The 18,374-nt window shown below is 31.8% G+C and overlaps 1 protein-coding gene and 1 pseudogene across 2 annotated transcripts in view; both read right to left on the bottom strand.

Annotated features, from left to right (window-relative positions):
* Positions 1-18,374, bottom strand: part of USP8 (ubiquitin specific peptidase 8) — a 59,909-nt gene that overhangs the window by 28,757 nt on the left and 12,778 nt on the right. For both annotated transcript variants that reach the window (XM_051980629.1, XM_051980630.1), the window contains exons 3-7: positions 16,773-16,917; positions 11,911-11,996; positions 10,363-10,519; positions 7,016-7,058; positions 4,224-4,368 (exon numbers count right to left, since the gene is read on the bottom strand). In XM_051980629.1, the coding sequence (XP_051836589.1) occupies positions 4,224-4,368; positions 7,016-7,058; positions 10,363-10,519; positions 11,911-11,996; positions 16,773-16,917 (576 nt within the window). The remainder of the gene's footprint in view (positions 1-4,223; positions 4,369-7,015; positions 7,059-10,362; positions 10,520-11,910; positions 11,997-16,772; positions 16,918-18,374) is intronic.
* On the bottom strand, positions 12,025-14,077 carry LOC127551145 (ADP/ATP translocase 3-like; annotated as a pseudogene).

The raw sequence follows: 18,374 nt of genomic DNA, 5'->3' as shown, positions 1-18,374 counted from the left end.
TACTGGTACAGATCTTATTCAAAATGGTACAGATCTTATTCAAACTTTATAATGAGAGCTTGTGTCTAACTCCTTTACCAGAGTACCATATTAGAATACATTTTCAGGGATAATTATTAGAAAGGGAAAAATAACTACAAAACAACGATCTCTATCTATTTTAGCAATTATTCACAAAGAAGGAATCCTTTTTCTGTGGGAGCTCACCAACAATAAAGTACCAGGAAAGGTGTGAGGGCGTTGGGAAGATATGTAATTAATTGAATATCTCTGAGTGTCGCTATTTCAAATATAAAGCCAATATAGACAAATTTAACATGATTTTGTATTTATCCACTGATTTACATTACCCAACTATAGTATTGCCCATTCCATAGCTAGTTAAACACATAACAAATTTATGCACCATTGGATTATGATTCTTCACGTTACTACTATAATAAAGATTAAATAATCTTAGATCTACAGTTTGATATTATATATGCTTTCAGACTTAGCTGATGTATTGGTTTATTTGTGTGAACTATTTGCTCTTACTCTATGCTGGAGTGACTTTTACTGGGAAGAGGAAAGGGAAAGCAATATACTTGAAAATGAAGACACTTTTTGTCAAAATGGTTGCCTGAACAGAGGCAGACAACCTAGCTCCCATCACCTTATTCCAATAAAAACCTAAAACTATCACCCATAAAAACAAATCAATAAAAATCTCAATCCAGGGAGTAACCACAGTAATGATTTTTTTTTCTATTCCAGAATGACACAGGAATTCAGCCAAAGTCCATGGAAATAGGGAAAGGGATCTTCCAGAAAAGCAAATATTTGTGCTCAGATAAATAAGCTGGCAGCCTTCTAATGCCACCAGAATAGTCTGGAAAAACCTGCAGCATGCAAAGCTCTGTATGAGACAAAAAGACAAGATCTGAGAGAGCAAGAGGACTCCACCAAGAAAGTCTGAGAATGGACCAGAGAGATAGCTAACAGTGAGGCATGCTAGCAGGGTGGCAGAGCTTCTACCTAAACACCACAGGCCTTTAACTTCTAAGGTCTCTGGTTCAATGTCCTGAGACTTCATAAAATGATCTGGAGGAGAACTCTGGACTGCCCAATTCAGGAGAACCTTCTGGAGGTGAACCAAGTGAGATCAAGGCCGGCCAACCACTCATTCAAAAATAGGAAGCAGACTGCTTCACACCTAACCCAGACATAAAATTCCAGTTTGAAGCCCTAAGGTTGGAGAGATGAGTAAACATAAAAATATTCAGACCATGATAAAGAATTATAATTGATACAAAGATACCCTAAAATCTAACCTAAAAAGATAAAGTAAATTTCTAACAGCAAGCAAAATTTGAAAGGAAAATAATTGCATTTTACACAAAGATTACTCAGATACCAAGAGAAAATGAAGGTACTAAGAAATGAAACAAAAGTTCTAAAGAAGTGGAAGAATAAACAGCTTAGAACAAACTGGCAAGTATTATTCCAACTAAAGGACTCCCTGAAAATTAGAATCGACTCAACAAATCAATGACTCAATTAAGGAACAAGAAACATTAGAACAAAATCATAATACTGAAAAAAATAGAAGAAAATACTATCAAAAACTATTCACTCAGAAAACGTTTAAAAACCAATGTCTTCCTGAAAAATATGATTTCTTTAAAAGCCTGGAGATTTTATTCAGATGTAATAAATGAAAACTGCTCAAATCTATTAAAACCAAAGGATAAAGTAGAAAGGATATGCCATTCACTTCCCGAAGGAAACCTTCCAATTGCCTTGTCAAAACAAAAACAAAAATAAAATTCAACAACAAAAAACAAAAGGAATAAGAAAGAAAATGTGAATATAATGGCTAAATGTAATGACAAATACTACAGCTAAAATCCAGAACTTCTGTGGCAAAGAAAAATATTGCAATAGCTAAAAAGAGTTCAAGTACTAATGAATTCCAGTCAGGACTTGCCAGCATCTACTATAAACAAGAGATTTAAGAGTACAATATTCCAAAAGGCAAAAGAATTGATGACTCTGCAAAGCTAAATATAATTCTATAGGAGGAAAAAATAGAACTTTAATGGAATTTTAAAGGTATTTTAATTCCTAATTAAAGGATTAGAGATAAGTAGAACTCTGAAACACAAGAATAGAGAAAAACCTAGGAAGGAAAATTTATGTGAATAATTAGAAGGGGACATGTGATAAAGTACTAAATTTTACAAGGAGAGAAAAAACAAGTGTCCCTTCAGAACTTTAATGTCTTCAAAATGTATTGAGGGAATTAAATAAGAAAACTTTTCTAATTAGCATTTTAAGAATGGAAAGAAAAGAAAAAGTAAAAAGAATATGAAGAAAGTATATGATCAGAAATGGATGGGATTAACAGTAGAAAAAACATTAAAGAAGATACATTATTATCTTCTTTGCCACTGCATCCTAAGAACCAAGGGAGAAATTATGTAAATACAAGAAGAAAAAGAGAAAGTAAAAAAATCCATTAAATTGAGAGGATAATCATGAATTGAAGAATGGCTGATCAAACTGGCAAATAAAGATAATGAAATACTATTTGCATTGTAAAAAATGAGAGACAATTTTAAAGAATCCTGGGGAAGCAGCAGAACAAAGTTTATATGCACAATGACACAACAACATAAAGAAAAACAATTTTGAAAAATGCAAGAGGTCTGATAGAATCAAAGATCAACTATGTCTTCAGAGGATATATAACAAAGCATGTTACCCATTCTCCTGACAGAAATGAACTCAAGTTGTGAAAGAAAACATATTTTTGGATATGGCCAAGGAACTAGTTTATTTTGATTGACTATGCTTATTTGTTACAAGGATTTTTTTTTTTTTTTTAACTGTTTTTAAGGATAATGGGGGATGGGGATGGAGAAAGTAACTTTTTCAAAGTACATAAAAGAAAAAAGGAGGATCAGAATGAAGCACAAACAAGCAGGACAACTTAGAAATAAGTTGAATTTATTTCATACTTTTACAAAATCAAGAGGTATGGAATAGAGATTCACCATTTCATATAATCCTCTTTCTGTGTTCTACTTTGTATACATTTTTGGATGTTAAATTCAGAATAAAAAAAAACTAAATTAAAAAAGAAAAAAATAAAGGTGATATTAAAAACAAAAGATATCAAGAAAAAAATCTTCATATAGGTCAAATATGAAATTTATGGTCCCCAGAGATAGAATAGTCTACCCCAGAAAAGGACGTTTTTCTGGCAGCCTAAGTTCTTAGCATGCTTACTATATTTGTTGTCTCTATCAGGAGACAGGTAGGGATGGCTGATGAAAATGGATAACAAAAAACTAAATCTGAGTTATCTAGAACTTTGATTACTAATGGGATATTTTAGTAATTTTCTGCAAAATATTTGCAGACACTAGGAAGTTGAGTAAAATTAAGAAATTTTTTCTTGTAAGTAAAAATTTTAGTAAAATGGTAAGTTCAAGAAAAAATTCAAGATTATAGAAAAATGATTCATTTTTACAAAAAGTCCAAATATTCTCCAGATATTCAGATTAGAAAACATCAGTTAATTTAAATATAAAGTGGGAAGCAAGACAAAAGAATGGGTTGGATCACAAGAAGAATGTTGCTGAGCTTACTAGCACTTATAGGATAACAAAATGATAGTACTGGAAGGGAATTTAAGAGATTATCTAGACCAAAACCCTTATTTTACAACTAAGGAAGCTAAGTATTATGTTTTAGCTCACGTTAATCAATGGTAATATGGAGATCAGAAGCTAAGATTTCTGACTTTTAATCTGGTTTTCTTTCCATTATCCTACCCTATATGTTTTTTTTTTGCACAACCATATAGAAGACTTCAAAATATATATAAAGTACTCTTCTCTAAACTAAATGCAGATAATAATAGGATAAATCAATTAGCAGGCCTTACACAGAGATACAAGAAATATAGTCCACAACAGCCTCAAGTGCCTGCAAAGAAAGGGAGCATATTAAGTCAAAGGAGAAACTTACCTACCTGCCTATGTGTATCCACCACCAATAATTATAACTAGCCTTTTGGCAATATGACAATGTTACATTTGCAGCATCTGACAAGAAGCTTTATATCATGAGAAAGGGCAATGAAAAAGACTAAAAGAGAATTTAACCTAGATAATACTGTATAGTAACATTACTATTTTCACAGTCCACCAAGAATAGCCTACTGAAGAGCCTACCCTGGATTGATGGCCTCTTCAGGAACACTTAGCGAATTAATAATACAGGAATCTTGATAATCTTGTATAGTTCGAGCATCCATTATAATCAAACTGATGTTTTTATCTGTCATCATTGTGAACAATTCCTCAGCTGTGATTGCACCTTGGAATAGTAAGATAGAATCATGATAAACAAACAGATATTTACATATTACCAAACAAATGAAACATGAACTTTTCTTGGACAAGTTCTACATTCTATCTTATACATTATTAGGTTAAGGATAACATCACTTTGAAATTTTGGTCTATGCAAAATGTACTTTATGCTGTATACTATATGTTTTTGGTTAACTCAATTGGTCTTTATTCAAAAATCTTGTTAACATGCAAATTCTCTTTATGAAACAGTTATGAAAACTCTTTTAATTAGAAAGTTTATAAATGTCGGGGTTTCTAAATATTATCATGGAAACTCAATTGACAGTTGGTTACCTAAGGATATACCATATGAAACAACTAGCATAGTACTCAGTCTAAAAAAGAGGAAGGCTTTTTGACTCTAACTTAAAACACTGGGAAAACTTCATGAGACTGAAAAGAAACTGGAAGGAAGAAAGAATATGAAAAGGTTAGAGAAGACAATCTGCCTTCTATTATATTTTATCTAATTATTCCTTTTTTTTCTTCCTGCTTCTAGAAGAAAAAGTTAAAAACTCAAGAATTAATTTGGCAGCAGGCTAAGGAGGGCTAGTCCTACAAAAACAATAAAATAAAATACCCATAACTATTCCTTTAGAGTTTTTGGTTAAAGGTTGAACTGAAGATTTTGTTAACTTTGACTTAAAAGTAGCAGTTAGTTTCCTAAGAACAGTTTCATGAAGAGAATTAATTTATTTAGAATAAATTGCTAACAATGAAGGAATAAAGAGATAAATATCTAACTGCATCACATTCACTTAATTTAAAAATTGTTGTAGAATAATCCTCAAAAACCCCACAATTATTTATTAAGCTCAGCTGTTTTATTAGTTTTTATTTAAAAAAATTTTTTTAAAGAAGCATGTATGTCAACAAATTACACATACACACATACATTCAAACTTCATAGCTAAGGAAACTGAGACTAAAAGAAATTAAGTGACTTATCCATGGTTATACAGATAATATCTGAATAAAGATTTAAACTAAGGTCTTCTTAACCTTAAATCTAACATTAATTCTGTCTATTAAAATTTCAAAATTTCAAAATTTCTGAAGAAAAAAAAAGGATGTTTAAAAAACTATGAGTATTCTAAACCTAAAGGTTTTTTTTAATGCTGGTTTTTCTTTTTCTTTTCTTTTTTCTGAGGCAATTGGGGTTAAGTGACTTGCCCAGGGTCACACAGCTAGACAGTGTCTGAGACCAGATTTGAACTCTGGTCCTCCTGACTTCAGGGCTGGTGCTCTATCCACTGCGCCACTTAGAATGCTGGTTTTTCTTAATAGAAGAATCTCAACAATAACATGGAAAACTGATGGTTTTAAATAGATGCTCCTGATTATTTTAAGGAAAAGTCCATTTATTCCTATACTCTCAAGAGTTTTTAATAGGAATGGATGTTGGAATTTATCAAATGCTTTTTCTGCATCTATTGAGATGATCATATGGTTTTTGTTAATTTGATTATTAATATGGCCAATTATATTGATAGTTTTCTTAATATTGAACCAGCCCTGCATTCCTGGTACAAATCCTACTTGATCGTGGTGTATTATCCTGGGAATGAATTTCTGGAGTCTTTTTTGCTAATATCTTATTTAAAATTTTAGCATCAATATTCATTAGGGAGACTAGTCTGTAATTTTAATTTCTCTGTTTTCAACCTACCTGGTTTAGGTATCAGTACCATGTCTGTGTCATAAAAGGAATTTGGTAGGACTCCTTCATTCTCTATTTTTTCAAACAGTTTATATAGCATTGGGGCTAATTGTTCTTTGAATGTTTGATAGAATTCACATGTAAATCCATCTGGTCCCGGGGATTTTTTTTTAGGGAGTTGATTAATAGCTTCTTCTATTTCTTTTTCTGAAATGGGACTATTTAAGCAATTTACTTCCTTCTCTGATAATCTGGGAAGCCTATATTTTTGGCGATAGTCATCCATTTCACTCAGATTATCAAATTTATTGGCATAAAGTTGGGCAAAGTAACCCCTTATTATTTCTTTAATTTCTTCTTCATTGGTAGAAAGTTCTTCCTTTTCATTTTTAAGACTACTAATTTGATTTCCCTCTCTCCTTTTTCTAATCAGATTTACCAAAGGTTTATCAATTTTATTGGTTTTTTTCATAAAACCAACTCTTAGTTTTATTAGTTCAATAATTTTTTTACTTTCTATATTATTAATTTCTCCTTTTAATTTTAGAATTTAAAGTTTAGCAATTGATTGGGGGTAAAGAGTTTTTAAAGTTCATTTTTGTAAGAATTTGAATTCTTAATTTCTCCCCCTCCCTCCCTTTCTTTCTCCCTAAGACAGAAAGCAAATTGACATGTGATACATGTATAATTATGTTAAATATATTTCTACAGGAGTCATGTAGTAAAAGAATCAAAATAAAAAGGAAAAACCATGAAAATGAAAAGACAAAAAAAAAAAAGGTAAAAATAATATGTATTTGCATTCAGACTCCACAGATTTTTCTCTGGATGTCAATAGCATTTCCCATCATGAGTCTTTTGAAATTGTCTTGGATCACTGTATTGTTGAGAAGAGCTAACTATATCATACTTGATCATTGCTCAATGTTGCTGTTATTGAAACACTTACCTTTCTTTGCTTTCTCATTCTTTTCCTTCTTTTCACCATTAATCTATTTCATAAAAATAGAAAGGTTTTTATTTATGAAATTCAAGTTTCATACTTCAGCAAAATTTAAAATTATAAAAAATTACATGAATGTTAAAAAATACTGACAAAACAGAACTACTCAGAGGATTAGGGACTGAAGGCTGAAAGATATCTTAAAAGTCATCTGGTTCAACACCCCTTCTTTTAACAGGTGTGGAAACTCAATTCCAGTGAAATTAAAGGAGTTGTCCAATGTCCATTAGGTATCAAGATGCAGTACCAAAATATGAACCTGTCCTCAAACTCCACATTTAAATAATAACAATTAAAAATCAAGCACCCCAAAACAATTTGATATGTTTTCTTTTTCTCCACAAATTTCCAAATGTTATATAGTAGTATAAAAAAAAGACAATAATTAATAATGCTATACTCATTTAGAAACAGATATTCTTGGTATAATAAAACAACAAACAAAACTGTCATTATACTCATGTCTATAGATGTTTGGCCTAAATTATAAGAAAAATAATCAAAAGCAAAATATCTTAAATAAAATTTGAAAGAATTAATGAATAAAAGGCACTTACTAAATATATATTATATATAAGACTCAGAGAGTTCAGCATTGAAGCCAGAAGAACAAAGTAAAACTAACCCTGACCTCAAGAAGCTGACGTTCTAACATGGAAAACAACATGTAGGAAGTGGTGAGTATCTAGGGAAGAATTACAGAGAGCTAAAAGGCTGGTGAGTTGAAGCACAGTGTAGAATTAAAAAGAGAGCTTCCCTGTTCTTTTCTCTCTCCAGGAATAAGTGACTCCAACTATTAACCAGTCTCCATTTCAGCCAAAAAAGGATAAAATTTCACCTAATTTGTGTTTTCTAAATAGCACAGTATTATATTCATAGGATACAATGACAAAAATACTGTCTAATTTATATTATGCTTTTTAAATACTGGTCTGTGCATTACATGACAAATGAAATTAAGAAATTAAAATATGCATAACTATCCAACCAATTTGACCTTGAATATATTAGGATCACAGATTCACATTTCACAAGACCTCTCAGTCTCTACACTTTGCAGATGAAGAAACTGAAGTTCAGTCAAGTTCTTTGCCCAAAATAAGTTACATTTGTAATAAAAGTCAGGGTTTGAACAAAAAGCCAATGCTCTTTACTTTCGACAACATTTTATCTGACAAATCATAAACAAAGCTAATAAAAATCTTGTATAAAGCTAACAAAAATATTTGAAAAACAAGTACTCAGCTCCAATTAAGTGTAATTTAATGTAATTAAAATAATAACATGACTAAATGTTCTTGATTTAAAATTTTAAAACTACTGAATAAATTATTATTGAATAAAAATATAATTTTTCTCCTAAAGAAAAAAAACTCATGTCATTTTCCTGGCCATCTCTAATGCCTTGCTGTTGTTAGTATCAATGCTCTTCTCCTCACTTTCACTCAAGCTCTAAAAACATTAATCACATCTACTTTACTATTTATGATAAAGACATATCAAAGGCCCTATGATGCCAATCATTATTCAGACTGTCTGATTTCTCTCCTTGGCTTCTACTTCCCTTTATGTGCTGTCTTCTTCTACTGGAATGTTAGCTCCTTGTGGTCAGGAATTATCTTGTTTCTATTTATATCCCAAGTACTTATAATAGTCCATGATACAAAACAAGCACATAATAAATGATTTTTCTTTATTTATTTATTCATGGCTGTTCATTTGACTTCATTAACTCCCAATTAAAGCAAAGACAGCCCCAAACGAGTACATAGTTGCTCAGTTGTTTCAATTACATCAAACTCTTCCTGATGTTATTTGGATTTTTCTTGGCAAAGATACTAGAATAACTTGCCATTTCCTTTTCCAGCTCATTTTATATATGAGGACACTGAGACAGAAATAAGTGACTTGCCCAGGGTCACACAGCTAGTGATCCAAGGTTGGATTAAAATTCAAATTTTCCTGATACCAGGTCCAACATCTTATTCACTGGGCCACCTAGCTGAACTCCCACATAAGGACACGACTATTCAGCTTGGATTAGAAGTTCCTAGAAGGAAAAAAAAATCTATATTTTCCTTTCCTTTGGCACACCAATTCACACAAAGCTGAAATACTATTTTTTGATGATGGTAATGATCCACATGGAAATGTCACTTGTACTTATTAGAACATATAGAATGCTTAGCACTCTAGTAAATACATGAAAACACAGAAGTAGATAATCTAACCTAGGGTCCTGGTGTGAAGAAAGAAAAATAGGTACAATTAACTAATATCTCTTTAAGATGAGTCAATGAGGTACTATAAAGAGATACTATAAGTATGCCTGATGAGAAAAAGACAAAGGAATTCAGACTTGAAATCTGAGGCTTAAGAGAGAAAATGAATACCTGGGTTAAAGGTATAAAGGAAAAGGTGGAGAATGCTGAAAAGACAAATGGTTTTCAACTTTGATAGTACAAGAGAATCATAAGAGAGCAACCTTTCCAAGAGTAGTTTTCTATGGAAAAGACAGTTACGATTTTAAAGAGGTGGTATAAAACATACTATCTCCAATAGCAGAATATATCACTGGGTTAACAGAGGAGACAGTGGTTAGGTACAGAAGCAGATGAGAAAGTAGCAGCAAGATTAGTTTTAAGCAACTTGACAAAGTTCTCAAAAAAAAAAAATTGGTCATAGCAAAAAGTACAGTTATCTTTCCACATCAAACTTAACCAATAAATAATAGAACCTCTTATTTTCTATATATTAATATTAAAACACGGTAGCAACATCATAACCTAGTTAAAACTAGAATATTTAACTCCTTATCTAAAGTATTACTACAAAGCTGCATTACGGCAGGTCTTACCAAACTGAAAAGGCCTCAAATACAAGCCAGCAATGAACTATGCCTTTATCTATCCCAAACTATCCCAAAGTTGGGAGGATATTCACATTAAGTTCATTGTGATTTTTGGCTGCAGTGAATGACAAAAGCAGTCTCATTCAAATGCACAGATAAAATGAAATCTAAATAAAGGAAGGATTCTTAATGGCAAAGTCATGCATCCTTCCAGCAGTTAACAACCTCCCCAAATATGCAAATGTTACCAAAGAAATAAATGACTTAAGGAACTGTTCAAACCAACAGTTCAAAACAAAAGACCAGACCTTACAGCCCTCTGGCACATGGATATATTCCATCCTTGCCCAGCACCATAATTCCCAGCCAGGATCACAAGATCAAAGGACTGGAGGCAGAAGGAACCTCAGAAGTCATGGATTCCTATGTTCCCCCTTAATACCTTTTTGGTTTTATCTTTGGAGTCTAACACGTTTTCTAAAGAGCTCTTAGCTGAGACTCTTCCATCCTCTTGTCCCACTTCCTTCTTTTGCTGCAGCTGCTGTTCCTCTCTCCTGTCCTTTTCTTCAAGTTTTTTCCGAACTTCAGCTTCCTCATATCTAGTTGAAAAATGAAAACAAATGATCTGTTTATGGTACAATCATAGTATTAAAAGATGTATAGTGTTCTTGAAAAAGATGTGGGTTGCATCTTCTTTCCTCCAGTTTAAATCACATGCACTTTCTGACAATATTGTTCCAAGCCACAAATTTTTCTTGAAGAAAAGGAAGATAGAGGCTTAAATTCCAATTTCCCTTCCACATCATGACTTTCCCCCTTGTAGTTTTGATATCTCGCGGGTTGGTATAAGAAATTAAAAGAAATTTGAGAGGAGTTTTGTGGAAGCCACAGATGACATGAAGTCCACCAGACAATAGAGAAAAGGTTTAGAAACTCAGAAATGCATAAAATATACATATTGTATTATATAATACCAAAATATTTTCTTTTAATATCATAAACATAGCCTATGACCAAACAGTCCAAATTTTACAATAAGGTACTATACAAGAAAGGGACACAAACACTCTCCGCCCTTAGAAATTTACATTATAGTGAGGAATGCAACAGATACATAAACAGTAAAAGCAAAAGAATGAGGAAATAAAGAGCTCAAGTATCAGGAGAGGTCTAAACTAAGATCTCAAATAATCTAAGGATTCTAAGTGTCAGAGGTTAAAGAATGAGTACACTCCTAGTTTAAGTCACCACTTAGGCAAAGGCAAGAAGCAGGAAATGGAACAAGAAGTAATCCAGTCCAAGTGGAAAGTAGAGTTGAAGAAGGGGAGAGTAAAAGGAAATAAGAATCACAGATGCCTTAAGAGATACAAGGCACCCAAATGACCATCAAAACCAGCATGCACATGTTCAAATGAAAATCTGAGCCCAGAAAGATGAAATGACTTAACCAGGATCAGAAATGAACTAAGTTTGTGAATTCAGGCCTTCCTGCCTTCTGTCCCATTACACCTCCTACCGCCTGTCTTAGATGAGAGGGAACCTCTGACTTTGGGGCTGACCATTTTGCATTTTAATCCAGAGGCTACACCCAAGGACACAGGATCTGGGAAGGTGAAGTGGAAATCAGGACAAATGTCAGTAGCTTTTTACTTTTCAGTGGTTATCCTTGCTGAAGCAGTGCTAACTCATCTAAATTCTTTAAAACAATACAGAAAATGGAACCAAATACCACTTTGAATTAATCTTATAATTCACCATTTCTCAATCACAGCATGGCTTTAATTTCAGTAAAAATCCCTAAATAATAGCACAGATGTAATAGAACAGAGGAGAGTTAAAGTGGAACACAGATATGAATTTCTGAACTTCATAAATTATTTCTAAATGCTGGAGATATTATATTTAAAGTAAAAGGTAAATGAGATAAATTCTAAATATTATTTTCAACTATTTTAGATGCTCTATTTTATAATTTTCATAATAAATATACCTGAGTTTAAGGCTTTCAGAGAGTCTTTCAGCTTCTTCAATAGCTTTTTTGATGTTCCCAGGTCCGAGCATTGAATGAAAGTATTCCTAAAATTGTAGAAAAACAACTCTGTAATATTATTCCTGGCCAATGATACCCTAAGAGAATAGTCTAAAAGCACTACAAAAATGAAAAAAACAACAACTACATTATGATTGTGGTCCTTGTGACTAAATGAAAAAGATACTTTCTTAATGTATAAGCTACATTAATTCAAACTTAAAATATTTTTTTAAAAATATGCTTCAAAGATAACTCCTTCATCTCTCCCTATGAATAAAGAAAAAAATCCTTTAAATAATGAATGCTAAAACATTTTTTTTTGGAAAGTTCCTTTTATAACTTTGTATTATCTGTGAAAATGTTAATTATATCTCCTTTTAGTATTTTGTTTATATTATATCCCCAAAATGATACATATGATTAAGTATTCTACATGATCTATATTCACTGGTTCCATTTTTACTTAGGATGTATTTAGATGACTTTAATTCATCAGACAGGACAAGCAAGAAAACTGCAACCACAGCTCTAAGAAAATTGGACTAGAAATTCTTAAAATAAAGTATTACTACCCTCATCTTTAGCTATCTACCTCCAGCAGTCAATTGTCCAGTGTACATGATATCAACTCCTTTTCACCCAGACTACATCATCATTCACCACTTTACTGCATCAAAAAGATAGGAGAGTACATCTGCTACAGCAGTCGCTATTTGTGCAATTGTCTAAATTAACACAATACGAGTGTTCTTGTGATCTGGAAGTATACCTTTTTCTGTATCACAGATCCGAAAGTAGACTGCTCTATAGATAATGATACCCTGAACTGAGACATTGAAACCTTAATACAAGCCTCGAGTTCCATCAGACTTGGTGATTTTCACAAGGCAATCTCCCAGGCCTTTGAATTCTTTCAGTGCCAGATTGTCATCAGCTGCCAAGTGGGTTTTTGCAAAAACCAAGGGGTAGATGCAGAGAGTAGTTCCAGTAGTATCACCAGAGCAAGATTGCCAGTAAAATACCTCCAAAATTGTGTGCGCTTGTCAAATTAAGGGCCTGAGTGAGGAAATAGCTGATGACATTTGCTAAGTTATTCCACCAGAAGGAAAGCACCCTTTCTCCCTTTGGAATTTAGACTATACAATTCATTATGCTCCTGTACTGCTCATCTGCAGCAATCTGCTTACTTGCATGCTGTATTTGCAATAGTAGCTTGACTCTCTTGATCAGGGTTACTGCAGTCTTGCAGCAATGGCAATGACCAAGAAGTCCTTGGGGAAGGAGATGGCCTGTTCCACCATGGTTATAGAGGGGGACAGTAAGAAAACCAGTGAGGAAGGAGCCAAAGCTGGAAAACTCATTGCTGCCTGCACAGCCCTTTGCTACAGCTCAAACCAAAAGGTTTTTTGTGAATTTTTTAATCACAAAATATTTCTCTGAAATAATTGTTGAATTTGCCTAAGAGAATAAAAAGCTGTTGATTCCTCTTTTCTTGATGTGTTAATGAGCACAAAGGCACAAAAAAAGTAACTATCACCATGTTTTGAAGAGAGGAGGATAAGGAGAGGGGGAAAAATTTGCAACTCAAAAACTTGTAAAACTGAATGTTAAACATTTTCTTTCCATGTAACTGGGGGGAAAATATAGAATTAAAATTTGTTTTAAAAAGTAATTACTAGAATAGGACATTTAATAATACCTGAGTGATTATGAATAATTTTATGTGGAGTACTGAAAGTTGGATGTGATCAAAGTGTATTTAATCTGTCATAGCTTTTCGGTATAACTGAAAGAGCACACACGCACACTGCTTTGTTCATAATAAATACATAACAGTATAGGCATAATAGGAATGTAATAACCTGGCACATAGTAGGCACTTAATAAACTTATTAAATTAATGGCAGGTATCCAATAAACACTGATTGAATAATTTAATCAAATGCCTATAATTCAGAAAATACCAGTCTCAACTGCTCGAGGCAATCTTCCTGTGTTATAAAGGGGCAAATGTTCAATTGTTTTATACTCTGAGAGAGTTTATGGATCTACCCTAAGAATAAATCATATTTGATTTCTTTTATTAATGGTTATATGAGATGCTGAGCTAATAAAACAGGCAAAAAAAATTTGTTTGACATAAAATTCAATCCTTCATGAAGGAAAATTAATGTTAAATTTGTTATAAAAATCCTTTTCAATGTAAGATTTTTGTAACAATGTAAAAATTATGAGAACTATTAGTTTATTTGATTAAAGTAAGGATTTAAGAAAAATAAAGTTGTTTCTACATGTTATAGACATATTTAGAAAAGTACTTATTTATAAATGAGAAAATCTAGTTGTGAAAGCAACTAATTTAGGCTTGCTGAAAAGAGTTTTTCTCTATATAACTGTGCACACCAGCTATAAATTAGTACTAGAAAATTTAACTGATTTTAAATTAGCTTTCAAATGATGTCTGTATTTAATAAAGAATTTTTAAAAAGTTTACTTTAGTAAAAGTTTTGAAATATTTTCAAGTTTTTAATAAAGTTTTTAAAAGAATGGCATTAATACCTATCTCACTAATATGCTCAATGCCTACTCAGATTAAAAGTCTATGCTACTTTCCTAATAATCTTCCTATTTCAAATAGCTTCTCTGCTCCACCCACTAAAATTTTTTACAGATAAGAACATGCTCATTTCATTCTGCAATTTAATCAAAACTTTGTTAGTCTGAGATTTATGTTTCATAGATGTTTTCCCCCCACAAAATGTAAGATAAATGCCAGTAAATCAATTAATAATGGAGTTGACATAAATACTTCATCAATTTATAAAAACATAATTTATGCTCTGTTTCTCAATAGCCAAAATTAACACATTAGCCAAACTTTATTCTCCATGAAAATAGTTACAGGTTATCTATGTTACTGGGCAGATCAGACCATACTCCTATTCTCTATTTATTTAAAGAAAAAACCCAACATAAATACAAAGAGATATATATTTTTATTATGCCAATATGTTTTCTGGCAAAGAGTATTGAAAAGAAAAAGGAATACCCTGGGAAGAGCAAAAGAAAACAATATAAAATCCTCCAAAATTAGGCTTTAAGCAGCCTATTCATAAAAGCCATGGCAATAATGAGTGCTTTCCAGTTTTACAAAGTCCTTATCTCACAATATTATTATGTGATAAGCATTATATAATTTGAATTATACAGATAAGAAAAGTGATGCTCAATTCCTCAAAAGTGCTCAGGATCACTGACCAAGAGAGTCGCAAAACCAAATTTCTGATTCCAATCTAGCAATTTTACACTATACTTGCTTTTCAGTTCCACAGTCTCCCAGGATAGGCAAAACTATTTGGAAATACTGCAAATGCTCCAAATCGTTTTTTTTTTTTTTTTTTAAATGGAGGGGGGAGGGAAGAAAAAGTTTATAGAAGCAAGTCTTTTCTATTAAGTCAGTTTTATATTTATATATATTATAAAATCATGAATATGGAGACTATAAAAAACTTGTTTGAATTTGGGCAGATATCTCCTACTCACATGCAAATGGGAAATTAAATAATATTTCTCTAATGCAAAGCTAGTTGGACCATTTGAAAATTGGCATGCAGTAACTGAAAATGAGTCTTCTAGAAAACTGTAGTGTAATATAAGTTTATATTAGTACAAATTTGAGGTAATTTTAATCAAAAAGAAAAATTTAAAAACTTGTAGCCATGAAATGATACTCAAAATATTTACCTTAATGAACAATTAAAATAAATCACAATATTCCAATGTTCTATGCAAGCAATGATATTTGAAGGAAGAAAAGTTGATGTTATTTCTTTAAGTCTTTTAACCAAATCAACTAGATGTTACAAGAAGGAATATAATCATTTCAATACTGGATTTCAAATGGTTTCTTTACCAAAACAGTAATCTATAAATCTAAATAGTGGTGGAGACTTTCATTTTTGTCTTCAATTCCAATATCTACAATAGCGCTTGGCACAAAATAGTTAATACAAGTTTGTGGTTTCATTAAAAAAAAAAAAAAGATCTAAATAGACAATAGTAAATCTTCCTCTCAGTGCAATAATCTCCATTCTAAAGAGGTTTCTCCAACATGTTTCCTATTTCCTTATTTTATTCTGTTTTCTTCTCACTTTCAACTGACCAATCTAGTTTCAGCTCAACCATATACTTTCCCATCACTTTATTTAGTGTGCTTTTATTCTTTATCTACATTATCAAAATAACAAAGGAATAGTTCCCGCCTCCCAGAAGAAAGCTACTGAATCAATCAACACATGTATTAAGCACTTATGTACCAGACACTGTAAAAGGCAAAGAATATACTTTGTACAACAAAAATCAACAAGAAATGGTTTAGTAATTCAGTAAATTATCTTTGGAATGGCTTCAACATAATGTGGGCAATAAATAACAAATATCTAATTCTCCTATGATTACATGTGGATTTCATGAAAGTAATGACACATACACTTCTCACATACTTGAGGAAAAAATATGAATTCCTCCCATAAAACCTCCAATTTCATTCAAAAAGTAACAAAAGAAGAAAAAGGTCCATAACCCGTTATTGGATTAAACGAAAGCAACATTTTTTACAAATAATGAAATTTAATTGACAAGTAAATTGCCTTCTCCAATCTTACATATTTATTGAATTTATGTTCACTGAACAGACATTATGAGTCTGAAATTATACAGTACATGTGCTCAAAAATAAATAACCAGCTACAGGCATTTGATAGCCTTTATTAATAAAAACTGATGATCAAAGAAAACAGAAAAAAACCAAAACAACATACCTGCTGCTGCTTGAAATCAGGTCTTTTTTTGATAAGATTATAAACAGATACATATTTCATATACAGTACATAGGCTTTTTCCTCATCACGATCCAATCTGCTTTCTTCTGCTGTCCTGAAGATCTTCAGGGCACTCTGCACATAACTTCAATTAGAGAATAAATAATTAAGCTGACATTGCCAGTAGCATTAAAACAATTGGCAAGTAAAATTCAGAGCTATATTAATATAGAAAAAACTTCATTATTTGGGGTTCTACTAGTTTAGAACTTAAAATCTAAACATGGAGTAAATGGAAATGTAACTTATAAATAAAAAATGTTTATTCACTTAACGGAAACAAAATTATTTCCACGTCCTAGAAAACAGTTTATCATCAAGTATTTATATAATTTGATTAAAAACAAATTCTAGGGGCAGCTAGGTGGCACAGTGTATAGAACACCAGCCCTGAAGTCAGGAGAACCTGAGTTCAAACCTAGTCTCAGACTTAACAAATCCTGGCTGTGGGACCCTGCGGCAAGTCACTTAACTCCAACTGCCTCAGCAAAAAACCCCAAAACCCAAAAACCAAATTCTATCCAATGAATCACTCTCCAGAAATATTTCCTCTAATCTCTATCTTTGGTGCAAAAAAAAATGATTATATGCAATTTTTTCACCTAAAAAGAAAGCAAAATTCTTTTAAGTAAAAGTATCTTTCAGTTCTTAATCTTTCCCCACTGACAGTCATCAAAACTTCTAAACAAAATCTATTCTTATCACCAAGCCAAACATAATCCAGAAGTTAGGAAGAAAAAAAGTATTGGGAAAGGGGAAGGAAAGAAGCATGACACTTCTCTTTATCTGTGTTTGAATCACAATTTTTTTTTCAGTTATTCAATTATCTAGAGCTTCTACAAGGGAGAGCTTAACTCCCAATTGGAGTTAAGGAAGTGATTTCTAAAAATGTAATTCATTTCAACAATGTCATCAATAGTAAGCAATTTTTAATGCAATTTATAAGGAGGGATTTCAGCCAACTTTGGCATCATTAAGAAACAAACCCCATCTTCATATCATGAAATCATTCTATAATATAATTTAACCAATTATCAATTATCAAGTGCCATGCCAAATCAAACATTGTTTTGCCTCAGGGCCTATTTTATGTGCAATCAACTTGACATAGGATATACTTATTACTTATGAAAACAATTTTTTTAACCAATCATATTGAGTGCAAGCTATTATAGGATGAATGTTTAGTCAACTTTTTAAAGTCACTTTAAAATCTGTGCACTCTAGTAACACAAAGATATAGAGAATATTATTAAATGATTCCAAATATAACAAAAATTGTTATCTTTGACTTCTATCTAGTACTTTCCAATAAAGCATTACTGAAAATAAACATGGTAATATCAAGAAACATAACAAAATAGAAATTCATACTCTCTAAGTTAGAATAGGCTACTTCCTCCAAGTCTGACTGTAGAATAGAAGTCATTATAAAAGCACACAAAGCCAAATCTTCACCTTCAAAAAATTTTTAAAAATCTTTTCTGATGACTGATAAATCCATTTTAGCATATGTATATCTAAGCCTTATTAGAAAATACT

This window comes from Antechinus flavipes, chromosome 2 (genome assembly GCF_016432865.1).
Source record: "Antechinus flavipes isolate AdamAnt ecotype Samford, QLD, Australia chromosome 2, AdamAnt_v2, whole genome shotgun sequence".
Classification (NCBI taxonomy): domain Eukaryota; kingdom Metazoa; phylum Chordata; class Mammalia; order Dasyuromorphia; family Dasyuridae; genus Antechinus; species Antechinus flavipes.
Note: the sequence above shows the minus strand (reverse complement) of the source record. Positions and strands in the feature narration are given on the sequence as shown.